The sequence below is a fragment of the Eubalaena glacialis genome, chromosome 12, assembly GCF_028564815.1.
Source record: "Eubalaena glacialis isolate mEubGla1 chromosome 12, mEubGla1.1.hap2.+ XY, whole genome shotgun sequence".
Classification (NCBI taxonomy): Eukaryota; Metazoa; Chordata; class Mammalia; order Artiodactyla; family Balaenidae; genus Eubalaena; species Eubalaena glacialis.
In genome coordinates, this window is record NC_083727.1 from 38683147 (window position 1) to 38710698 (window position 27552).

General features: G+C 38.5%; 1 protein-coding gene across 3 annotated transcripts in view; it reads right to left on the reverse strand.

The window, feature by feature from the left end:
- NKAIN2 (sodium/potassium transporting ATPase interacting 2) overlaps nucleotides 1-27013 on the reverse strand; it is a 992732-nt gene extending 965719 nt beyond the window's left edge. For 2 of the 3 annotated variants that reach the window (XM_061207108.1, XM_061207109.1), the window contains exon 1: nucleotides 26803-27013. In XM_061207108.1, coding sequence (XP_061063091.1) covers nucleotides 26803-26856 — 54 coding nt within the window. In that variant the 5' untranslated portion in view covers nucleotides 26857-27013. The remainder of the gene's footprint in view (nucleotides 1-26802) is intronic. The other variant, XM_061207110.1, reaches the window with a different exon arrangement.
- Nucleotides 27014-27552: the final 539 nt, after the last annotated feature.

A 27552-nucleotide genomic window follows, 5' to 3' on the forward strand; every position in this document is an offset into this window, starting at 1 on the left:
AATTAAAGTGGACGGAGGGATGGCCTGCAAAGTAAGCTGCATTTTATTTTAATAGTAAAGACTACTGCAGGGGTCAAAAAATTTCTACAAATCCCTGGCTTAGAGTTCCATGGCAAAGTTCAGAAGGTAGAAGATTTAAACAAAGAACACTTTGTTCCCCTATTCAAATCTCTTGATTTGATTTTAAATTATTTTTAAAGATTTTACCATATTTCTCTAAAATTCATATTTATGGACCATTAGTTACATCTGCTTTTCAGATTCCTTTCGGCTTTACAGGTACAATAGAAAGCTTCCAATAGTTACTTAGGATAGGAGGTTAGCTGATTGGTCCTGAGCAGAATTTCTTACAAAAGGTAGTAGGCTGTCCTAAATAATCTAAAATAAAGAAAAGAGGGATTGAAAGTTTTTTTTCAGTTTATGCCATTATAAATCATAACAGACTATCACAATTATCTCCTCATCCTTACCCTAGTGCCGCATCTGGCCTATCACATTTTTAGTTCAATGTTAAACTTTGCAGAAAATTAAATACAGTCTTTCCTTTTAGGCAACAAAAGAAGAGGTATAGCAGATTTCATTGCACAAAATGCACTACTTCTATGGGTAATTTAAAAATTAGCTGAAGTAAAATTGAGAACCTTGGTGCAATCATTTAGCCTTTTTTCCATTAAAATAGCATTTTAATTTAATAGTTTCAACAGTCATGCTCACACACGTTTTTTTGGACATTTCTCAGAAATACCCCTAATGATACTGCCATCACAAAACACAACACACATACACTACATGTTGGCAAGATTATTTTCAACTGTGACAGTTACTTAATAGATTTGAATGCACTTAATTTTAAAATAGAGGGGAAATAAATTCTAATGAAATACTTAGAACTTTACTTTTTCTTATAATTGTAGCTTCTTGATGCAAAGAGCCATTAGTAAAATTATACTTTGAAGAGGTTCCACAAAATGTTCAGAAGAAAAGAAAAAGACCCACAAGTTATAATTCGATAGTATTTGCATCTTGAAAATGGAGATTACTTTTTAATTGCTTCAAAATTCAAACCTCTAACCTAGGGTGAGAGCTGGCCATCAAGCATCAAGTTGAAGAGGAAACATCCCTCTCCCAATCTACTTCTCCCACAGGGAGCAGACTTCCCCTGTCCTGCAAAAAATACCACTGGACTTACAACAGCAGAACAAACACTTGCTGTTTCTTCAGCAATAACAACAAATAGGAACCTTCAGGTATACACCAGCAGACTGGGAGGGTGAGCCCCTGGTGCTTCAGCCTTCCGCTTCAGTGGTTTATTATCAGAAATTTCCCCCAAAGTTTAAAAATAATACATATAGAATGAATTAGGTACCTGTGTGTTACCCATCAATGTTTTAAAATATGAGAAAATCTTTTTAATGGTTAGCAATTCATCCTTTTTTTTTTTTTTACTTAAACTTCATTTCTAGTAACAACTGTAATATGTCTTTGCAATTTATAATGTATGAGGCTGCTGTCCTGTGATGTTTTGAAGGCCTAATTCTACAGTCCAAAAATGTTTAATAGACAGCAATGCTGTGTTTGTTTTTAAATTTCTCTTTTCTTCCTTTATCCTCATCTCCTCACTTTAGATTTAACCTTCACTCTTTCAAAATATGAAAGATCTTGGAAAAACATTTTTTAAATATTTCTGGTTTTTACTATGCTAATCATAACACCACCTCATAAAAAAAATGCTCAAATGCAAATGATACCTTTGTTTAAATGGTTGACATTAACGTCACTAAAAACAAAATCTATCAAGTAGTTGAATTGTATTGGTTTTTTACATACATAGGCAAGAAATGTCCCAGAAGAAGCCTAAATTAAGCAAATGAATAAAAGCTGCAAAGCTATTCCAAAGTTGTTCTGGGGCACAGTAGACATCTGGGACAGGAAATCCACTTGTTCAATCTGCCTGATCTCTTGCCAAGATTACTAACACTTTCCACACCAAACATTCAACCAGCTCTGTTCAAAACAACATTGTGAGGATTTTCAACTAGCTACATTTTTATTCTTCAAATTTCTCTTGGCCATTTTGGAGGCAAAAGCTGATAAATCTTTCTTTTCCCTGAAGTCTCTGTCATGGGTCTGTTGATGCTGAGAGAGTAGCCTTGCTGAGATGTCTTCGATCAGCAGTGTTCTTCTTTTCAGGCCAGTGACACCATATAATGGGATCACCCCACTAAATCCATGCATTTCAGGGGATACTGAATGTTCTCCTAAGGCACTAAAAGCAGTCATCTGTTTTTAAATGGGGAAATTAATATAATACAAAATAGCATCTATCAGCAAACCACAGCGGTTCTTAATCACTTTTAATCTAAATCTTCCACAAAAGTGCTTTGACTGATTCAAGTTACCATTTTAATGATACTTATTCCATCTCTTGAAATAAGATGGGCTGCTGTTTGAAAACACATATCACTCTGAATGCTGCATAAGGGTTTTTATCATTGTTTTTAAAGCAAAGGAAATCTTTAAACACACACAGTGGGAGATTTTAATAGATCTCAAAATAAGGTGCTTTGGTACAACCAAAGTTACTGAAATATACAACAGAGTCAGTTTAAGTGCATTTCAAAGCAAATTTCAACTTGAAATTTGCTTTAGCGCAGTTGAATATGCCCATTTTAACCCATCCTGAATATTGTAATGATCACTTTAATAGTATCTGAGAAAAAAAATGATCCAGGGCTTCCCTGGTGGCGCAGTGGTTGAGAATCTGCCTGCCAATGCAGGGGACGTGGGTTCAAGCCCTGGTCTGGGAAGATCCCACATGCCGCGGAGCAACTGGGCCCGTGAGCCACAATTGCTGAGCCTGCGCGTCTGGAGCCTGTGCTCCGCAACAAGAGAGGCCACGATAGTGAGAGGCCCGTGCACCGTGATGAAGAGTGGCCCCCGCTTGCCGCAACTAGAGAAAGCCCTCGCACAGAAACGAAGACCCAACACAGCCAAAAATAAATAAATAAATAAATAAATAAAATTTTAAAAAAAATGATCCATTGTCAACAATAAGAGACTGATATGCAATACTTGGCAAATTTGGGGCTAGGTGCCATGGCATTCTCTCAGGATTAGGATATGACACTGGTACCTAATTTTGTGTTCAAAATCAGTGCCAATATATTAGTATACTTTGAAAACAGAAGTTTAGATAAACCTTGTCAATTAATTAGTGTCAATAATCTATTCTAAACTAGAATATCTTTTGAATTCAATTGCTATTTCCCAAATAATAGATTATCTCTTTAAAAATCCTTTTTGTTTAGTCTTAATGACTGGATATCTTTCAAAAAGCATATCATGTACTTCCCTGCGTTCTGAAACATAGCACATTGAACTCAACTTTTCATTCAGGCAGAGAAGCAGAAAGGCAGCCAGCCTGCTATCCTGTCTCTAAATCAGGAGATCTAGCCCTGAAACTCAAAACCCTTCACTTGCTAACTGGGTTCTGGGACAGTAACTTTTAAACTGTAAACTACTTTAAGCTCCTAATAATAAGACCCTCAAAGACAAAGCAAGGTGAATCAGGGTTGATGGTACACTCCCCTCAAAATGTCCCCAAACGGCTACATTTTAATTCTTATATTTGCTAGACTTATCTTTTGCCCCTTTAGGTTTTTACTAGGTAATATAGTTTCCATTGCCATCAGTGTACCTACCATAAAGCTCTTTATTTTCTTCACCTTGCCCCTTCAAATGGTCTGCTGTGGTTTATAATACCAGATTATAATCATGTTCATGTATAACGGTTTCCATCACTTATTTGTACAGTGCATGGGCTTTCATGCATGGATTTTGCGAGATGGGTCTGCTTGGATGCTCAGGGGTCTCTTTCACTTTTTTTTAGGGTCCTGATTATGTGTTGTATTACTATACACATTATGACTATTCAAAAAGTCAAAAGTGCTTCCTAAATGTAAAAATAAGTACTTTCAGTTATGTGCAGATAAATTCTATCAGTAACAGATAAACTGTCAAAAGTCACGCAGTTAACGGCAAATCCAGAACCAAACCCCAAGGATTCTACCTCCCAGTTCAGTGTTTAACTTCTTAAAGAAATGGTCTATATATGTTGCCTTCTTTTCCAAACTATTTATTTCCTCCTGAGACCCTCACTCTGCTTTTCCCCATTCTAATAAAACGGCTTTATCAAAAATCCCCCGAGTTTCAAATCTAAATGCTGACCCAGCCCTCTTTCTCCTCAACTTTCTCTTCAGGGTGTTACCCTTCTGGGTGCTCCTTCTCCCCACTCTTATGTCATTCCTTGAGGATACACTAACTGGTCCTTCTCCAGCTACTCCAAGTACTTCTTTTCTTTTTTCTCCAATAATTCCTTTTCCTCTCCAAACCCCATGAGTGGCATTTCTGAAAGCACAGTGGCCAGCCCTCTTCTTGCTTCCCACTAGCCAGAAAAGACCCAATCTGAATTACTATGCTTGACCTCTAAATAAATTCTGCAGTTGCCTGGGGGACATTTCTATCACTTTACTACTGTCACTTCAAGTGCAAAAGAATTTGAAACAAGTTCTTACTTATTCATTCTCACTGAACTGGCTTTTACTCTCAAACTGAAGGCCTCCCAACAGAGTCACTCCTTCCCCTCCCTCCCCGAGTACTTTGACCCAGCACCCTCTCCACTACTCTACCCAACTACTCTGTCATTCCATCTCAACAATTACTTCTCCTAAGTTCCTCCATTATCAGCTGTGCACCCTCTCTTGTCACTCTTCACCACACGATAGGAGCCAGCACCAAGTTTCTATTTCTTCATACCTGACCTGGAGATATTGTTTTAATTACAGAGGTACTGACAGTTATGTCAAACATGTTTTGCAAAGAAAATACAGGTCTTGGATTTTGTTACCATCATTTCTATTGTAGCTATTATTCTAGGCTCTCATTATCTTAAAACGTGAACGTCCTACTACAGCTTAATAGTGGTCTCCCTGACTAGAGCTTTCCTCCATGTGAATTGGTCCTACATTTTCTACCTATTTTTCCTTAAATGTTGCTTTGAACATGTCACTATATAACAAAGAAACTATGTTGGCTGTCACTTATCACATAAAATGTAAACTACTGTCAGGTTTCAAAGCTCTTCATAATGACAAAAGCTACATTTATTGAGTGTTTAACAGGTGCCAGTGACCATTACAACCATTTAACATGTATGAATTATTTTAATTCTTCCAACAGCTCAGTGAGGTAAATCCTATTATCAACCTCCTTGTACAGATTAAGAACGTGAGGTACAGAGGGGGGTGAAGCAATTTGTGCAAGGTGACACAAATTGTAGAGGCAGCATTTGAGAATCTGATTCCAGCAGCTGAACTCTTAAAAACTACATTAAACTTCAAAATCCATAATCTTAACTAACTCTGATGTTAAATCATCTAAGTTTTATCCATGTTTCAACACTCGACTAGACTTACCACATCAGTGAACCTTCCCTGAGATAGTCTAATCCTTTTGCTATTGCTGACCAGATGGAAGGAAAGCTCCATGTCGTTATCTTCCTTTTTGAATTTGATGGGGTTCAGGACATGCTACCCCCAAATAGGGCACCTTGGCATACTGAATATTTTAAGCTGAAGGAGTGTGAGAATACAGCAGAAGCAAAGTCATTCTGACTTTCGCCTCAGCCTTCTCCCTTGAAACAGGTCATAAAACCCTCATGTAGAAGGTGCCCTCCCTATACCCAGAGGAAGAGAGCATCCTTATCTATGAAGACAAAGAGACGCCAAGAAGAATTCCAACAAACAGGCCTTACCAAGCTTCCCCCATTTTACTACACTATCTCACACTCCTTAACCTGTCATATTTCTACACAACTGCCCACTTTTCAAACCTAGCATACATATACTCAGGCTGAACTGTTTCTTCTGGGTTTCTTTTCCTTATGAAGGCTCTTGTGTCACATAAAATTACATTAAATAAATCTGTATGTTTTTCTCCTGTTAATCTGTCTTTGTTAGTTTAATTTCCAGACCCAGCCATGGACCTTTGAGGGTGGAGGAAAGCTTTTTTCTCCCTACATATTCCATAACACCAAACTCTGTACAAATCTCATTGCATGTATTCAATCAACATTTATTGACCAACTGATTTATCCACTACAAAATGTATCATTCTAAAGGCAAAACTAGAGCTAGGCCTTCAGAAATGCCCAAATTCAGGAAGAAAGAAGAGATCAAGAGACAACCGAGGCATAAAAATGAGTTGTCAGAAGCCTAGGAGTAATTTTTATCACAGTTATCCCACTGCAAAGAACTATGACGCTGTGTAAATCACTTACTTGGAAGCGGTAAATTATCTCATTAAATGTAGTAACAGGGCAAATTAATACTTTCCAAGGAATACTTTTTAATTCCATATAAGGCTTTAAAAGAGTTAATTTATAAAATAAATAAAATAAAATTCAAAAATTCAAAAAAAAAGTTAATTTATTTTAAGGGATTATTTTATTTCAATTATGTATATTCTCCCTCTAAAAAAATCATCAATAAAAAAAAAAGGATGGCAGAAAAAATATTCAAATTTAATTAATTCTATGCCTAACTTTTCCCTGATTTTCAGATAGCTTTACTCCTACCAGCTTTAAGAACAATATTAAAAATCATAATCAGATTCTAAAGTCACCTTATCCATACACTCGAGGGTCAAGGAGACTTTATAAGAAAACAGTATTTTTTAACTTAATGGCTCCCTAATCCTCCCATAGCCCTGCCCCTTGGCCTAGCCCTCTACCCCATCCCCTTTCACACACCCACAGTGGGTTCAAACTATAGGCCTCTCTTACCATATGATGAAAAATAACCAGCTTTTGTTACACAACAGAATCTTCCATTTACAGAGACAGCTAATAGTGAGTGCTGGGTGCGTGAGGTAACATTACAGGGTCTGTATCTATATATACTCTGCAGCTGCAGGACTTAGTGATTTCCAACTCTCTGGGTATAATGCAAAGTCAAATGCCAGATCAAAAAATAAATTTGAGAGACAGCATGATGAAATCAAGGGACAATGATTCCCTTTGCACTACCCATCTGAGAAAGATCTTACATCAATACTAGTACCATAGCACTTGGCCTGAACCAGCTGCTGTCATCTTCCAAACTAAAAATAAGATGCCTGATCTAAAACAGTGAGGGACAATATGAAGAAGCCAGGTTTCATTAAAGGGTTTTTTCAATTTCTCAATGAAAAAAAAACTGATGAGATATACATGTATATAATTATATATATATATCCATTGGATACATTAATGTCTCACTTCTACCCTTTCAGGTCAGTGTTCTTTATTTTCTTGTAAATTGCCAATTTATATAATGATCTAGTGATATGTGATTGGCTGGCATGAAATATTACTCATGAAAAAATATTACTCTACTCAATGGCCAAAATGAATCCTGAGCAACGTTGTTGATATAAACCGTCAGCTGCTTTGTTTTTGAGGCCAAATCATTCTGAAATGGCTAGAATTCTTTTCCTCTATGTTTACAATATATTCATTCTAATTGCTTCTTGGGTGAGACCTAAAGCTGCAATTTTAATTTGACACTTATTATTTAAAAGTCTCTTATAGAAGAATAGGTAAAATATTTAACTTTTAAATATTAAGGTAGATCGCATCTTCTCATAGGATTTAAACAAAATAAAAATTGCTGAGGGGGTATTGCTAAATAGAAAATGGTTGGCGACAATATCCCAATTAATCTCAAAGCAAGTATCAAATTTTTAAAAGTTCATTTGGCTACAAGAGGCATAAATAAATACACTTCCGTTTCCCTGTGACCCACCCACACTCATGATCTACGAGATGGCTGTCATGGAGAGCTGGTTGGGCAGAGCCCCCTGGATGCTGGCATGACTTATTCAGCTGTGAAGCATCTGGATGGTCAGCATGGAAAGGCTGAGGGAGCATTTGTGTCCCATAACGCTGTGCACTGCCACTGCCATATAAATGGGAAATGCACCTACAAACATGCGTCTAGAGAATTGATCAAGACAACTAGAATACAGGCAGCTTCCTTTTAAACTAGGCAACAAACGTATGGATACCAAGGGGGAAAGGGGGAGTAGGATGAATTGGGAGATTGGGATTGACATATATAAACTATTGATACTATGTATAAAATAGATAACTAATGAGAACCTACTGTATAGCACAGGGAACTCTACTCAATGCTCTGTGGTGACCTAAATGGGAAGGAAATCCAAAAAAGAGGGGATATATGAATAGCTGATTCACTTTGCTGTACAGTAGAAACTAACATAACATTGTAAAGCAACTATACTCCAATAAAAATTAAAAAAAATAAATTCCCAACAAAACTTAAAAGTTCCGTTCTATCCTTTTTGTTCCATTGTGAAGAGATAAGTACCAGTACTTATTGTAATATTGAAGTACTGTACCAGGACTTCATTTTCTAGAGCCTGCAGACAAAGGCTGAGTCGATTTTGGCTGCTTAAGCAGGAGAATGAGAAACTATGATTAATTACTCAATTGCCAGACATCCACTGACCCATGTATCTTTGCATTGGCCACATCCTTTTTGTCCTTCTTTTAATGCCTTCTGCTTAGTCCAGTACGTGGCACATAACAGATGTTTAATAAATGTTTTGAAAGTATTTTATTATTTTAGATACAGCACTCTTCTCAGGATGGTATGAATATAAAGACACTGATGACAACTAAACTCCAGGCTTTTAAGGACTTACATGTGACATCTCAGTTATAGGACCTTACCTTTAGAAAACACACAATCTACTTTTTTTTTTTTTTTCTGAGAGAAGATGTTTTTAAGTGTCAGGTAATCATCTAGAGTCTTAGACTGTTCCTTCTGTTTCTGCTATTTTGACAAAGTATTATTCAAGCTGAAAAGAATAAAGTATAACATCAAAGAGCAAATTGCTTAGTTTCAATCAGTCGTATTGGTCATGCCTTCCAGCTTTCTATCGTGCACTCATATTCTAGTCCAAGAGTTAATTTGGGGGCTGGCACAGATTTCCACATTTAAAAGCTAGCTCACTGGTGTCCCTTTAATGTCTCTACTGGAAGTGCATCCTAAATAATTACCCTGCTGGTCTCAGGCATCTCTCAAGGCATGTCCAGAGTCTCGCTTTCCACTGCATTGCTTTGAGAGCTGTTCTTTGTTTCCACTTTCCTTTAAATTAGGAAGTAAGACTGGGAATCCTCCAGACTCGGTTCAGACTGTATTTTCTAATTAGATGATTGGAAAACTTTAATTAATAAGATGACCCCAGCATAAAAATCAGGTCATACTGTTAAGTACTTATAACTTACAAATTTTAGCAGGCACCGACTTTTGCAAGTCAGCCAACTTTGGTAGTTATCAACAATCCTTTAATTAGGCTAGATGGAAAGTAACATGCACTAATGTTTGTCCTGGCTAAATTCCAGTGGGAGATAATTGCAATCTGGCCTACCTAAACTTCCACGGGTTTCATCTGAATACAGTACGCTTCTCCTTTCTCTGCCTCTATTTCATTCTGCACTGATGCCTTTATGTGGGCTCCACTTTTCACCCTGAACACTGTGGATATCCAGTTAACAAGACCTGCTGAAAACCTACCACATCCAGAAGAACAATGCACTAAGAAGTGCAGAGTGTATTCTAAGATAACCCACTTCCCTCTTCTCACATATAGCCAAACACCCAAGTCAATTCCTATGAACAGCATCATTTTTATTTCCCCCCTTGCTCTCATCCTACACCCACTACACCCACCGCCCCCTCACACACACCACTTTCACACACCTAAATTTTCAGAGGATCCAAGTATACTTTTAGGAGGATTGCACCATCACTGCAAATCAGAAAAACTTCATATGCACCTACTTCCAAGTTTATTAAAGTTTTTTTTGCATCTATTACTGCTATTTTGCCCTGTACTGTATTAAAGAAAAATGCATGATATGCTATATTAATTGCTCTCCATACAAATATGGAGCTGGAAAAGCACCTTCAGGCCTGGATCTCCCAGAGAAAGGCAATTTTTAAATGCAAAATTTAATCATAAAACCATCAAGTTAAAGGGACCTTCAAGAAATCTATCATTTACTCCCCTCTCTCTAGGCATGAAAATTAGAGTCCACCAAAAGACTGAGTTAAAAAGAAATCAAGTTGGAAAAAGAGACATTATACAATCTAAGACAGGATAATTTAAAAGATGAATCTGTTGTTTTACTATACTTCTTCAGCAAAAAATGGACCTTCTGGTAAATCAGGATATCAAATATTACAATGGTTGTTGAATATTCTTGGGTTTGGGGGATCACCAAAGGAATATAAATAGTTTAAGAATTTTAAGTTGCAAGTTCCTGAAGGGCAGTAGTTATCATTTGTGTGTGTCTATGTGTGTGTGTGCATATTTCCATAGGAACAAGGAAAAGTTACCCAACTCTTTAGAGTCTTAAAAAAGTTTACTTTTGAAGTTATAATCATATTATTAACTCTTATCCAAATCTTTTATTGAACTAGAAATTCATAATTTGACCCAAAATTTCTCACATCTGGCTCTTCATGTAAACAATTACATGTCTACCTTATAATTAATGTATACTCCTTACCTGAAATCTTTCTTAATTAAGAAATTTCACAAAGACATACATACTGCATTTTAGCAGACTAGCAGATTCGGGAAAGGACAAATTAAAAATGTCAAATATTCATCAACAGACTTTACTGGCACCAAAGGAAAGATGGCATTCACTGAGTCTTATGTAACATCCACCTGGCTCAAACTAAACTGAGCAAAACAGCCAAGAAAGTGAAAGCTTGGTTGAACACATAATTGACCATAGAAGGTAGCTTTCAGATAAATCTAGATTCAGCGTTGCCTCTCCAGTCGATATGCCCACACTGGCTTACTCGGTACTCCCCTTCCCTAATGTATGGCTCAACCTACCTCCCAGCCTCCTTTGTCTTTCCTCCTGCTGCTCTCCATAACTTCACAGCTGCTATACCACCAGCCCGCTCTCCTTAATATATACCTGCTTGGAAACACAATAAAATCATCTAGAGAGTTTTTAAAATGTCCAGATGGCTAGGTTGCTTCCCTGAAGATTCTATTTCCATAGATCAAGGGGATGGCTGTGACCCAGGCCACGGTGCTCCTCAAGGCATGACCCTCAGGTCCACAGCGGCCAGGCTCCAGGCTCGTCTTCCCTTCACAATCACCTCCACTGTCCTCTGGACAACTCAAAATCTATTATGAAGGAAACCTGCTGTTATTTCTAAGTGCTCTTTCTAGCACCTTGCTTTTTAGCTCAGTGGTTCTCAATGAGGGGGCTCTTTTGCAATTTGGCAATGTCTACAGGCATTTTTGCTTGTCACAACTGGGAATATGCTACCGGCATCTAGTGCGTAGAGACCAGGGATGTTGCTAGGCATCCTGCAATGCACAGAACAGCCTCCACTACAAAGAATCAGCCAAAATGGCAATGTTGCTGAAGTTGAGAAAGTGCTTTGCCTGAAGCTTACCTTTGCTCTTCCTTAGTCACTTGGCTCACATACTCATTGAACAAACATTTCCATTCCTCCCAATTCATCCTCCTCATCCTAGCTGCCTCCTGACTCTCCCTAACCATCCTGGCTAAACCAAACTCTCCCCAAATTATTACAAACATCTACCATCCTCACAACACCCTTGTTCCCTCCTAGCTGTGTTCCTTTTCAGTCCCATATTTCTGATCATCTTTATTAAGGCCAAAATACAGAATGATGGTTCTTCTAATAGCTGGACCTCATTGCCTCTCATCCTTTGAGAAAACTAAACCTTCCATCTAATTTGGTGGCCAATCAGGGGCTTCTACATCACTCCTCTCCAAGACCTAAACTTCTATATCTGTCATCTCTCCCACCAACCACCTTTCTCCCACCTTTTCTATTATCTCCCTTCTTTTGAACCCAACTCCTTATTCTCTAGTGTTTGCAATGAGATTCCAGTAATAGAACTACCTCTTCCCATTTTGACATCAATCTTTCCCACCCAGTCCTACAGTTGGTCAGACATTCTATTCTCATAGCTTAGAGCTCTCACAGACCCTCAGTTTTGTTCAGTCTAAGGATGAGGAAACTTCCATTTTCTGCTTTTCCATCCCAACTCTTAGAAAGTTGGGTAATGATGGAGACGTATCTGGTTCCCCTACAAATGCACGCCACCCAGTTTCGCTAAGGTCTTTGATGAATTTAGCAATCAATTTAATTTGTTGCTGCTTTGCCTTCACATTTCCCACAGGGCTTGCCCCAAACCTCGCCCTACTCTCACATCACTTTGTTTCTTATTCTACTACGGGGAATTAGGCCATTCATTTTGACAATTAACTTCTAGAGAGACACAAATGCTATCTTTTAAGATTAAACTCCCTCCAAAAGTGCTCAAGTCCATCCACAAACTGCACCACCCCTACCCCTTCCATTCCCTGCTTCGTCTCCCGTTTCTCCCCTACTTGCCAGTGTGTCAGATTCTTCATTGTACCACACATATGCCCTTTCATTCGTACCTTTTTGCTACTATCATTCTTCCTTCTGGGATTCTCTTTCTTCCAGTCTCTAGCTATAGAAATCTTACCTACCTTACACCAGCCCTTCATACCTTGTGAGATCAGCCTATGAGGAGAAAACCTGTAGCTTCCCCCAAATCTCCTCAGTAGTTTATTCTTACTTCTCTTACAGCAGTTATCATTCTGTATTATACTGTAGGAATCTACACGACTATCTGTTACTCTCAGGTATCATATCCTTTAATATCTTTGACAAAGGTCCGGTTTGTTTCCACTACCCAAATCCACTTTTTTTTTTTTAACACCTTTATTGGAGTATAATTGCTTTACAATGTTGTCTTAGTTTCTGCTGTATATCAAAGTGAATCAGCTATATGTATACATATATCCTCTCCCTCTTGCATCTCCCCCCACCTTCCCTATCCCACCCTCCCTATCCCACCCCTCTAGGTGATCACGAAGCACCGAGCTGATCTCCCTGTGCTATTCAGCTGCTTCCCACTAGCTATCTATTTTACACTTGGTAGTGTATATATGTTAATGCTATTCTCTCACTACATCCCAGCTTCCCCTTCCCCCCGTGCCCTCAAGTCCATTCTCTACGTCTGTGTCTTTATTCCTGTCCTGCCCTTAGGTTTATCAGAACCTTTTTTTTTTTTTAGATTCCATAGGTATGTGTTAGCATACGGTATTTGTTTTTCTCTTTCTGACTTACTTCACTCTGTATGACAGTCTCTAGGTCCATCCACCTCACTACAAATAACTCAATTTCGTTTCTTTTCATGGCTGAGTAATATTCCATTGTATATATGTGCCACATCTTCTTTATCCATTCATCCGATGATGGACACATAGGTTGCTTCCATGTCCTGGCTATTGTAAACAGAGCTGCAATGAATATTTTGGTACATGACTCTTTCTGAATTATGGTTTTCTCAGGGTATATGCCCAGTAGTGGGATTGCTGGGTCGTATGGTAGTTCTATTTTTAGTTTTTTAAGGAACCTCCATACTGTTCTCCATAGTGGCTGTATCAATTTACATTCCCACCAACAGTGCAAGAGGGTTCCCTTTTCTCCACACCCTCTCCAGCATTTATTGTTTCTAGATTTTTTGATGATGGCCATTCTGACCGGTGTGAGATGATACCTCATTGTAGTTTTAATTTGCATTTCTCTAATGATTAGTGATGTTGAGCATCCTTTCATGTGTTTGTTGGCAATCTGAATATCTTCTTTGGAGAAATGTCTATTTAGGTCTTCCACCCATTTTTGGATTGTGTTGTTTGTTTTTTTTGATATTGAGCTGTATGAGCTGCTTGTACATTTTGGAGATTAATCCTTTGTTAGTTGCTTCATTTGCAAATATTTTCTCCCATTCTGAGGGTTGTCTTTTCATCTTTTTTATGGTTTCCTTTGCTGTGCAAAAGCTTTTAAGTTTCATTAGGTCCCAAAATCCACTCTTGGCTTCTCCTACCTTGTATTACAAACACACATATATGTACTTACATATGTGTGTATATATCTTAACAATATATTGTAGAATATATCATATATACATATATGTCTTCAAATGTTCCTGAATTCAAAGTAACTTAATTACTGATAAGCAATCAACTATACTTCAATAAACAAATAAACAAACAAATAAATATTACTACTACAGAAGCTCTTAATGAAATGGTAGACATTCTCCCCCCCACAAAAAAAAGAAATGAAATTTAAAATTTATTGGGGATTTTTCACCTACATTTTATGGATTAGGTTGAGAAGTTTGTGAATTTTCTTTAGTTGTACAGGCATTTTTCTGGTGAAAGAGTTCATAGCTTTTAATAGGTTCTCAAAAGAGCTTGTGATACACAAAAAAGGTAAAAACTACTACTCCACAGATCTGAAACATAAAGACAGAATTAATTTCTGTATTTTTAAATTTTCAGAATATCTAAATAATGTCTCAAATTAGATAATATGAATTTAAACTGTATGAATTCACATTTTAAAAAAAATGGATCATGTTGGCCCAGTTTACATCAACATTTACTTTTTACCAACACTGATCTGATTTGCTGTCAGCATAAATGTGATCTTAACAGCACATAATGAACAGAGAACATTAAAACATTTTAACTACTACCATAATAAGTAAATTGGATGTCTTAGTAAACTAATAAATAATAAGGATCAGGTTGCAATTTAAAATAATCTTCAATTATTAAAACCACTAGATATTAGATCAATTTACGATAGAAACACAGCTTGACATTCCAGTTAGATCATGTCCTAATTGCCAAAAGGGTAGAAACAGACACAATTTATTCAGTACATGTCATTACACTATTCATGTGTGGACGTTTCACAAATCCTACTTGATAAACTGATTTAGTAATTGCTTAATTTCCTCCCTTTATTGATTGATTGATTCATTCATTATTTTAAAATGATCATAACTAACACACAGCATTGCAGGTTAGGAATCAACTCCAAGTTGATTCCTAGAGTCTTACTGGGTCTTCTCCATCACCCAACACCCCAAGGCAGGGCAATGTGCACACCTGGCTCTCATTACCAGCACATGACTGGTAATGGCCGTCTAAGGGCTGCATTCAAACACATCAGAAAGACTTTCAGAGAGATGTATTTTGTGAAAGAAGATACTGTTGCCAAATTACTTTTCAACCCCAAATGTGACATTCCTCCTATACATTAGGATCACTGCCTCTGTCTATGACTTTGCTCACATTTCTCATCCATCTATTCCCCTTAAAGTTCAATATATAACATTGTTATTCACATTAGGAAAGATTAAATTAAAAGATGGGCCTAACAGCAGCAAACGTGCAACAAAACTATTTTGTGTATAAACTCTGCATCGAATTGCCATATAAATCTCCAAAAAAAAAAAAAAAAGACTCACTAGGGTTCATTTCTCTCAATTTAAGGGAAAAGCTAAGATTTTAGGTCACTCTAGTTCTTAACAAAACCATACAAAGTAGGTGCAATAACAAAGAGATCATTACTACCTCATTCTTGAGAAAACAAAGTGAAAATCAACAGGTTTCCCCTAAGGATTAAAATAAGAGAGGCATATAATTAAAGGTCACCAAACACTGCTGTTACAAAATTTACATTTACTAAACATAAACTGAATTTATGCCATGTGCCTGATTTTTAGGGCAGTTTTTTTTTTAACAAAAGCAAATCTATTCTGAGACAGTCTATAAAATGGTAAACTGGGAAAGCACTGTCCCATAGATCTTAAGAACCTGTGGAACTTCCCAGGAATGTTTTAGATAAAACCAGACGTCTTGAGAAAATTCATTAATGAATTCACAGTTAACTTTACAGACTTCACCAGACTGTCCTTTAAAATATATGTCATCTTGGGCTTCCCTGGTGGCGCAGTGGTTAAGAATACGCCTGCCAATGCAGGGGACACGGGTTCGAGCCCTGGTCCGGGAAGATCCCACATGCTCGGAGCAACTAAGCCCGTGGGCCACGGCTACTGAAGCCCACGCGCCTAGAGCCTGCGAGCCACAACTACTGAGCCCACGTGCCACAACTACTGAAGCCCGCACGCCTAGAGCCCGTGCTCCGCAACAAGAGAAGCCACAAAAATGAGAAGCATGCACACCGCACCGATGAGTAGCCCCCGCTCGCCTCAACTAGAGAAAAGCCCATGTTTAGCAAGGAAGACCCAACACAGCCAAAAATAAAAGCAAATAAATAAATTTATTTAAAAATAAAAATAAAATAAAATATATATCATCTTAAGTAGTGTTACGTGCTTGTGAACTATTAGACATTCAGGAGCCAGACACTCCCCTTCCCCCTGCCCCCAACTGCTCCCCATCCTGTAGAAGAAAGTTGAAAACCTTTCATACCAGGCTAAAAGAAAAGCAAAACTCAGGTTCATAAATGCTATTGAACAGCCATAATATAACTACCATCTTTTGTTTGAATAAAATGGAACTGCATTTTATGAAAGATGGACAAAAATGAAACTCTGTTAATTCCTATTGGTAAGGGTAAGGAATACATAATCCCATACATAGCTCCTATATTTTAGGAAATCACAAGTTATAGATGCACTATCATCAAATTTGTGAGCAAGCTTTATTGAAAAAAAAAAAAGACCCAGGGCTCTTTATATACCACCTGTGTATTCTCAAATCTACAATAGCTTCCAAATGCTACAGATATGCAGCTCCCTCACTGCTCCCAAAACACATCCATTGTTAAACACATCCATAAGACCCTAATCTCATCTCTGTCCCTCAGAATAATGAAATGGAGCAAACAGGTAGCACTTGGATACACCATGTCCTGTAGAGTCCATGATCCCTATTTTACAGATTAAGAGAATGAGGTCTGAATCACTGTGTCCCCAGGGATGAAATATGACTTCCTGGAGCAAGCTGTCGCCCACCACTGCAGACTCTGTAACAAAGGAGGTACTCAAGCCAAGGCAGTAGAAAGAGCTCTTCTCCAAGGGCCAAGACCGCAGAAGGCAGCACACCACCAGGCTCTAATGCTCTCTGCTCACTGGGGCCTGTAGAAGTCCTCCCCACATTTTGTTTCTCAGTGGCATCAGAGATTGTCCTTTATAAAAATGATACTCTGGAAGATTAGCCTTGTACATCTCCTATGGCTAGAAGAGGGTCATATGAATTCCCTACCACTGAACATTTCAGACATAAAATTGATTGTCCATCATTTGACACACAGTTATCAGTTAAAGGATTTGAAATACCTCCTTATTCTGTTGTGTAATTAGCACCATACAGACGCACACAAAGACTTCTGTTAGCAGGAGAGATTTGATTCCTCCATTCCAAACCAAGACTCATTTGTTTTCAAAGAATGCAGCATTGTTGGGGTTTTTAAATGCGTTACTGTTTTCGAGTGTATGCATTGATTAGAAAACAAAAGTCAGTATGAGGACTCTTCACCACCCGCCCTGCAAAGGCAAACATTTAGGGTATGATGCTGGAAGACTGAGTTTGGTTTTAGATGTAGGATACAGGCATTGCTCCTCAGCCACTGCTTCTAAAAGAAAGTGCTTCTGGGGTCTTCCCTGGTGGTCCAGTGGCTAAGAATCCGCCTTCCAATGCAGGGGACACGGGTTCGATCCCTGTTCGAGGAACTAAGATCCCACATGCCACGGGGCAACTAAGCTCACACACTCTAGAGCCCACATGCAGCAACTAGAGAGCCCGCGTGCCGCAACGAAGAGCCCGCATGCCGCAACGAAGACCTGATGCAGCCAAATAACTAAATAAATAAATAAAGATTTTTAAAAATCCATCTTAGAACAGAATTTCCCTAAAAAAAAGAAAGAAAGTGCTTCTGCAGACGCCCTCTCCTAGGTGTTCTGAAGTTCCAAACATCCTTGGAACCTGCAACATGTCACCCTCTTTGCAACATCAGCAATTGGACTTGACTGAATTTCAAAGTTGAGGGTTGTGATTTTAGTGGCCAAAACATAACTGCACGAAACTCAAATAAAACATATTAAAAAAAAATGGTCGGGCTTCCCTGGTGGCGCAGTGGTTGAGAGTCTGCCTGCCAATGCAGGGGACATGGGTTCGAGCCCTGGTCTGGGAGGATCCCACATGCCGCAGAGCAACTGGGACCGTGAGCCACAATTGCTGAGCCTGCGCATCTGGAGCCTGTGCTCCACAACAAGAGAGGCCACGATAGTGAGAGGCCCACGCACCACGATGAAGAGTAGCCCCCGCTCGCCGCAACTAGAGAAAGCCCTCGCACAGAAACGAAGACCCAACACAGCCATAAATAAATAAAAATAAAATAAAAAATTTAAAAAAAAAAGGTCAAGTATTTGAAAACAAGCTTCCCTTCATTTACTTTAATTACGTAATAATAATACTTGATATTCTTTTTTTAATACTTGATATTCTTAAACATCTTTATGTATTATTATTTGTTAGATACCTCTTTAATAGGTTAAGAGTTTCCATACTGAGTTTTTAGTCATTAAGTATTGTTTAGATAATAATTTAATATTATTAACTTTTAGACTGCATATGAGCCTAGAGTAATATTTCACTGAAAACTATTCCTGAAAATACTAGTTCCATGCAAGGTTAATAGGGGATATCAGAAAACAGGTTCCTTGGTCTGTTGCAAACACTTTGTATCTGCAGACTTAAAGGGAATTAAGCAGGGGTTTCTTTAGCGCAGGACTTCTAGGAGCTGCAGATACACTAACATGAATCATGCCCCTTGGGGGTGGGAGAGAGGATAATAACAACAGTGCCCCACCCCACAACACAGTTAACCTCACAGCTCATGTTCGGGGGGAGCGTTTTGCAGGACTAGCACCCACGGAATGCTGCCTGACCAAGCAGAATGCTGACTGCTTTGTGAAATCTAAGTTTAATTCTTAAAGAACACTTCAAGTGGGTACATCACACACATAAGCATATTGTTTATCTATTTCAAACCATTTGCACCTACTTTGTAATCCTTATTCATATACCCCCCCCCCAAAATGATGGATAGGTGAAGAAAAAAATGTTTCTACAAAGAAACAAGTTTTTGCAACTAGGGCCACTGGTCAAATGATATATAGGCATCCCTACAACTACTCCCAGTCTCATTAGATGAACAGTTCTTAAAGATTAAACTAGTAATAATTACAGAGACTTTTCTAGGTATCAGAAGTAACACAGCAATAAAGCCTCACATTTGTGAAGCTCTTTCATGTAAACTTTAAGCACATTTTCTCAGATGCTCCTAAGCATTCTGTAGGGTAAATGGGTCAGGAATTATTTGCCCCACTTTTCAAATGAGTAAACAGCACCCAGGAATATAAATGGCTTGAGCAAAGTCACAGTTATTTAGTTGTCCCGTATGGAAGCGCTAGACAGGGTAGAAAAAAATCTGCCTTCTCACTTAGTCCAGTGCTTTTTCAGCATATTCCCTCAGATCTCTCTCCCTCCCAGGGCTGTGTTTTGCACAGCGAGAAGCTATTCCAGAAATTCAGACTGAGGGGCTAGGCTAGCAAAGAGAAGCAGTTGAAGGGACCAATTCCACTCCAGCATTACCAGGCATAGAGGGTATAGACTAGAGGCACTGAATCGCTTTCAGATTTTTCTCTCTATTCATTGCAAAGACACAAATGCTGTGAAAGACCTTCCATTTCCCTTACTTAAACTTCTGAATAGGACTAAGCTGGAAGTCAGAAATAGGCACACTTGGTCCTGAAGAGAAGTTTTCTTTCACATCAGTAACAGGCAAAAGGAAGAAATGAGCTAATTATCTAGTTGGGTTGAAGCATTTCAAACACAGGTTCACACACTTCTGCAACAACGTTAAGTGAAGACCTAAGTTCTAGACCAGTAGTTCTCAAATTTTGACCTGCAGCATCAGTGTCACCTGGGAACTCATCAGAAATGCAAATTTAAGGTCTCTGTCCTACTGAATCAGAAACACTGGGGTGGGGCCTATTGATTTGTATGGGAAAAGCCCTACAGGTGATTCTGACACACACTGCAGTTCCAGAATTTTCTAGGATGTTCAATGCAATGCATATTTTAAATAACCTATTACTTGAAGTTATTTCCAACAACAATAATTTTAACTAATATCCTCACCAATAGTGGTCTAGGTGGACTTAGGATTTGGGACATGTTAAAAAAAATAGAAACAACAGGCAAATAACATTACTCTGCATTGGCCATTCATCAGGGTCTGGCTTCAAAAAGAACCGGAATATGAGAAAAATAAATACATTTTTTCTTCCCATGGAATCTTTTTTAAACATACCTATCAAAGTGTCCGAGTCCCTGTTGGCCAGAAATGCAGAGCGGCTATACCTTTTTTTTCTCCCCTTGAACAATGACAGAAATACAGCCTTACTACGAGGGGTTATTTCTCTAGGGTACAACTACAAGTGTGTTTTGCAGTGTTAGGGCACATTTGAAATCTTGTGGGAACAGCCAGGGACATCACTCTGCAGGGCCACCCTCTCCTTTGATTCTCTAGTCCACACACTGGCAGTTCAAAGATGGTAAACCCCAAGTCCACGTGGGCCAGCCAGGTGTGGATAGGGGCCTGGCATCAAGCCTTCTCTCTGTGCCTGCTTAGTCTTGTGTTGATTACTGAGTTGACCGGGAATCAATAGGTAGATGATACTGCCTTTGTTAGTAAAACAAATGTAAGCTACTGCTACCGTTTCATGTTCCATGGCGAACATGGATGCAATGGATGCAATGGACGCAGTGATAAGACCTCCATCAGGCTTAAAGTCAAGGTAAACTTGAGTTTGAATCTAAGCTCTACCACTTACTAAGGGGGTGACTTAAGTAAGTTGCTTGAACTTCCAGAACCTGTTTCCTCCTCTGTAAAATGGGGATATTAATATCTATTCCCTACTTCATAGGATTATTGGAAAGGAATCAGTGAAAAAAACACACGTTTAGACGTTTAGCATTTAGCCAGAAATAGCTTCCAATAAATACTAACGTTTTCATTATTTTTAAAGTATTTTACAAAGTCGGATTTTGAAAGTATAACAAATTATAAAGACTAACGTTTTTTCAAAGTGCACATAAAAATCAGTTTATTTGTAAACTTTTCAAAAAGAGTTTTCATAGGGATCAAAATTTGCATGTAGGATCCAAAATAATTTAAAAGGCAAAAGTTATTAGCATTAGAAGTCACTCTATTCCTATTCCAGGCTAAAAAAAAAAAAAAAAAAGACACTCTATAGCTTGCATTAGATTAAATGTTATGACCATTTCTATCAGACACGATACTCATTTTAGACTTTAAGCAAAAAAAAAAAAAAAAAGGAAAACTGATTTCAGGAAGATGAAGCAACTACGTCCTTTAAATAGTAAGAGCTTTCAAATCTAAACACACCTGAGATATTAAAAGAAGAGAAAACCAGTTTATAAATTTTATTTCCCACCTTAATCTGCAAAAATAAAATGATATAATTTTATCTTGTGCTTTCATGATTTTTAAATGTTCTTCAATTTCCTAGGGTTGGTACAAATGTTTCATACACTTCTATTTCCGTGCAATAGAAATGATGTAGGTATAAATACAGTACTTAATTCTATAGTTGTTATGGAGAAAAAAAAAAACCCTAAATACGTCATATCTTGATGGTCTATATATTTCATTATATTTAAAATACACAATAGTCAAGGGGAAAAAAGCGACCAAAATTAGAAGAGTTCATTTTACAGGTGAAATAATAGAACTGAAATAATTCTCCTGTGTATGTTTGGTTTCTGGTATTTGTGTGCTGTAAGGCATGGAAATAGGGAAACAATTATTAGCAATATTGGTTTCAAACTTATTTTTGGAAAAACTAAACTGAGTTGCTTGAAATTCTACTAACTAACTGAAACAAATCCCTTGAAATTTTAGTGAAACCCACAGATAATGGAGGGCTGACTCTCATTTTATATGAGGGACTTGAGGATCAAAGGCAAGATCCACGGAGGGGCAGGGTCCTGGAACCAATCCCCTGCAAACACCAAGGGACAACTGTATAGACAAATATTTAATGACATCATAATTTTAATATTTTTATTTCCAGTATAAACGCAGAAATGTTAAAACATGTTTCTGTCTCAGATTTTATTTTTGTCAAGTACACACATGCACAGGAAAGAAACAGACCAAGAAATAAAGACCTCCTATTTTAAGGAGTCCCTGGCTGCCATTCTGAAATTCTTGACTGGGCAAGTAGAGAATCTGACCCCAAAGTAAAGCAGCATCAGAGGGAAAAGCTGGTGGCAATGCCCATTTGCATATCTGGGCCATTGTCCACATATGGGCCCCAAGCCAGAGATGACTCCGGCATTCTGCACAGGGGATGCTACCCATTCAAGCCTTTATTTGAGAAAGAAGGGGAAACAGCATTCTACGAAACTTTGGGTGTATGAGAAAAGAAGCTGCCCTTGGTCTGTGAACCAAGAAACAGCTGGGCACTGGAAGAAGTTTCTACATCTTTTTTTGGTCAACATTAGAGCCAAGCAGTGCTGAATTATAATGAAAGAGTAAATTAAAGACGAAAACATGCATGACAATATTGGGGTGCAAAAACAGAAAACATTTAAAAGGAAGAAAGTAATCATTATTTTACAACGTAGCAAACTCTTAGCATATTTTTCCATCATAAGTTTCTGAAATATTATGTGGAAATTGTTAGTCTTCTCCATGAATCAGATCGATTAATGACCTCAAGATTTTATTACCAATGGCATTTGAATCTAAAATTTTAAATTCTCTGAGAGGGAGGGTTGTGAGAGATAACGTTCTACACTTCTGGGGGACTTTCAAACTTGTCAAAAGTACCCTAGGAAAATCATAAGATTCTACTGGCACTCTTCAAGCCACTTTGTGTCAATGCTCTATTCTGTTTTAAGTAACCAAAGACCTTATAACTATGAACACTGCATAAAATCACGATCGACACCACTGAAACACTCCATAATTACAATAAAATTGTTTTTTCTTAGTCCACGTATATACTCATGGCCTTCTCTAATAAATTTGTACCTCCAAAAATGCTTAGAAACTATGCAGTAGAAAACAACTGATCATTCTTAATTGTTTCAAATGAGCTTCTCCAGGCAGCTGCACATGTGTACTAACCTAATTGTTAGTTGCACCTGCTCCAAGTTAGCAATACTTCATAGAACACATGGCAAGACTGGCATTTTCAAGTGTTAATCTGTTCAATGTAAATCTATACTTTCTTTCAATAGTTTATGATACATATGCTTTGTGCCATATAGGAGTCTAGTGTACAAAAATGTGGGCGATTTCTAATTTCTTTACTTGAAAACAAAGCTGTCTTTTCAAACTAAAATAAATTATGCTCTTCCATATTATGGCTGATTTTTCACTGAGAAATATCTGAGATATTTGAGCATTTTTTTCAACATTTATATAAAGTACTCTTTGATTCAACCAAACATCGAAGAAAAAAAATAGCAAAAACTCTTTCACAAACTGCTGAAAGTTGTAAATAAGAAGTTAAATTGTTCTTGTCCTGTACCACCATATCCACCACTGCAAATGCAGTGATGCCTTTTGAGACTAACATCTTCAGTTTCTGAGCATTAAGGACAGCAATGATAAAAATAAAATTACATTCTTCAGATTATGAGCTTAGATGCTGGATTCTGCACATGCAGCAAATCTGTTTCCAGAGATCACACCGCTTTTTCATAGGAATCACCCTAAAATCTGAAGTTGGAGTAACCATTCAGCTCAAAGATTTTAATGTATGATATATAGAGACAGATACCTTTTCATAAAATGGACAGATACTTTTTCATATAAATGGAAGTTTTATATTAAATCTCTACAGTATGAAATTCTAATTTTTTGTCTTATAAACTGATTTCCCGATTTTTAAAAGAATGTATGTTTATCCACACTTGTCTGTCAAACATTAAATTAAATGCACATTTAACATAATTAAAAGCAAAGATACAGAATCCTGACAAGTAAATTTCTCTGGAGCCTTTGTCTCTGTCCTTCACTTGTTAAAGGATCAAAACACTGTGTCTGCTGATGATATACTGATGAATGAGGTTCCCATCGCCACAATACTAAAGCTACCTCATCTCCTTCTAAGGTTAGCTGCAAGTTTACACAGACATAAATATTGCTTTAAGTCTAGTTAAAATACAAACACTCTACTTACAAAATTGGAGTCAAATGTTTCTAGAGACTTAATAGTTACTTAACAAAGAAACTTAATAAAGTTTCTATCTTAGACAATTTTGGCTTCAATTAATTTTAATAAATCTAAGATTTTCTGTCCAGCTGCAAAAAAATACCCAAATGTTACGAGAACGCACACTAAACACTACAGAAGTAAACAAAACTAGGCGAACTTTTGTGTCAATCAATGGTACATTCCGGAAACCTGGCTACTTATAAAACAAACTTTACTCATAATAGCTCAAAGATACATAAAGTTTTCAAAGACCTATCAAGAACGAAGGAAATCATAAACACCCACCTATTGTGTGTGTGTGCGCGCGCACGCACGCGCGCACACGTACAGTGCTTTGCAACTAGTTGCAAAATAATTGTTTTATTTAAAATTAAATACTATACTTCTAAGAAACAACAATTAACAGGAATCTCTGGAGTCCTTTATATGTGATCATTTCACCCTATCAAAAGAATTGTTCTTCGTCCTTTGTTTTTTCTTCTGCATCTGCATTAACATGGCTGCTAATTATATTAGCCTGGTGGTACATAAAGTCTGAATGGGAAAAATCAGATGATTCTTATAGAGCCTAAAATACCTCTTAGGATTCAAATGTATACTTGCTTAGATTGAGCACTTCTATATTACTGCTACTTCTATTTTGTTAGAGAACTTAGCTTTGATTCAGAATTTCTGTTTCATAAGTGATATAACACCTCTCCAACACACCATTGCATATATGCATGCACACAAACACACACACACACACACCTTTAGCCTTATTATGCTACTTTGTATATTAAGCTTCCCATTTGTATATTTATGTTTTTCTAAAACTGTTTAAGTTCTTGAGTTTGTATTCTTCACCCAAAATGCCATATAGATCTAATGCCTACATCTACCACAATAAAGCCCTACTATGTTAAAAGATTAAAAGCTAAATCACATTTTTAAAATTCAAAATTGAAAAAAGCATAAGAGTGCTCTTACCCACCCATTCTCACAGCTTTATGCTTTTACACAGTGAATCAGCAAATGTATTCTTTTCTGAATCATATATGAACATAAGAATGTTTTGAAAATGTTTATACAGTTTGGCACACCTGGCCTTACTGGTGGTTTTCCAAAGTAAACTCGTTGTTCTGATCAGCTTTATCATTAAGAGTGAAAAAAAACTTTATTGCAGAACTTAACTGAATATGTGGTACAGAAAAATAAACTGTTTTACATGTCTGAGAAAATGTTACATTCTTAAAATTATATTTATAGTTCTACCTTCTTTTTCTTACAACCAAGTGCAGAAGTAATTCACAGATCAAAATATACATTATCAGATAACTTTCCTGGGAAAGAAAAACATCCTTGAGACAATATACAACTAAAAGCACTGCTTCAGCTAAATATTAAAGAAAACAACAACAACCGTTCGTGGGCTTCATGACAACTGATAAACAATGAAGAACACTTATCAGTTTCAATAGCAAATTCTTGCTCTTTCGATTACTGATTGGGCTCTTAGATATTGTCTCCAGTCTTGTCCTTTCAGCCTTTATGAAACAATTGTTGGAAATGTGGGTGGTTATCCAGATTAATTTATACTTTCCAAGGAAAGCTGTTTGATAACAGGAGTGAGCAAGTACCTCCACTTAAAGCGGTCTATTTTTCACCTCTAAACTATCCTCAGCCCCTCCTTCTATTGCCCTTAGGGAATTTAAATTCAGAGACGTGACGTTTTCCATTATTGGCTCCTTGCCTCTTTGCAACTGTACAACATTCCTCAAAAAGTACATATAATTCTCCATCCCACGGGATCAGACAACAGTATCTATTTCAGGAGCAATTACATAGATAATGTAAGATATAATATTTTTCCTTAGAATTGTTTGTAATAATTGTGATTTCAAGGCTACTGGTTCAGTCTATGGCAATGCTATCGCTGAGTTTATCTAAGTATTTCTCTTCAATCTACATACTTTTAAAACTCAATGTGTCCTGTACATCAGACTGCTGTAAGGATACCATCTGCACTACACAGTGGTTTGTTAGAGCATTATACTTATAAGACAATATATAATATATTCCTTGAAAAATAATACACGTCAACGAAGAAACAAAGATACTGCAAAAATTACTACATAGAAGAAAAGTCAAAAATTCCGTTATTTCTCTTGTTTTAACACCTGTATAGTAAATCACATGTGACCACCACGTTGTTACATTAATAGGAACACAAAGCATAAAAGAGCAAGAGCTACCTCTTGCTTTGCTTAAAGAAATTAAAGACAAGTTTAACCCGCACCTGCCAAACTGTCTTCAGAGGGAAAGAAATAGGTGGGGGCGGAAAGCCTCACCTGTCCTGTACCCCACAGTGCGTCTCCCTGAAAGCATTTTAAATACAGGCAATGTATCTGTCACCTTTTCTTTTTTTCTTCCGTTCTAATCAATGGCAGACCTTTTACTGCACTCCCCTGCCCACTATCTCAAAGGCACGTTACAGAATAAGAGGACCCAAGTGTCACTTACCAGTTGCATGCCACAGATAAAGATAAGCGTGCACCTGCCACTGCAATAACCCATGGTTTCCGAGACCCCTGCCACAGCCAAACTGTCCCACGTCGGCCACCGTCGAGCCCCCACTTTATCCAATCAGATCGCGGGGAAGGACAGGCAAACCTGCCGAGGGCTCGGGGGCTCCGGGCTGCAGCTGCCAGCGTCCTGGGAAGTGACAGGCATTAGGACCTGCTAGCGCGGTGGCTGTGGCGGCGGCAGCTCCAGCCGCGCCCGCCACACATACCTTCACTCGCTCGGTGCACACGCCGCGCCGCGGGCAGCGCCGCCCGCGGAGACGCGCCCGGGGCCCGCAGGGGCAGCAGCGGCAGCCTCGCAGCGCCGCCGCGCCCTCGGGCATCTGGCCTCGAAGTTTCGCCCCCGCCGCTCCCCGCGCCGCCTCGCCCCACGCCCCCCAGCGCGGCCGCCGCCCGACGCGCGCTCGCCCGGCGCTCTCCGCGCGCCGGCTCCGGGGGCGGCAGAAGCGCGCGCGGGGCGCTACCCGCCTCCCTGCGCCGCCCGCGGGTCCTCTGCACCCCGCGCTGCGGGGCCCAGCGGGCGGGGGCGGGGCGCGGGCCGGGCGGGGCCGTCCGGGCTCCGCGGTCCCGGGAGGCGGCGGACGAGGCTGCTGCGCGCAGGGATGCCGGGTCCGCGCCGCGTCCTGCAGCGGCGCTGCCCCTCCCCTCGCCCAGATGTGTTAATCCTCCTACAACAAATCCTTCAACC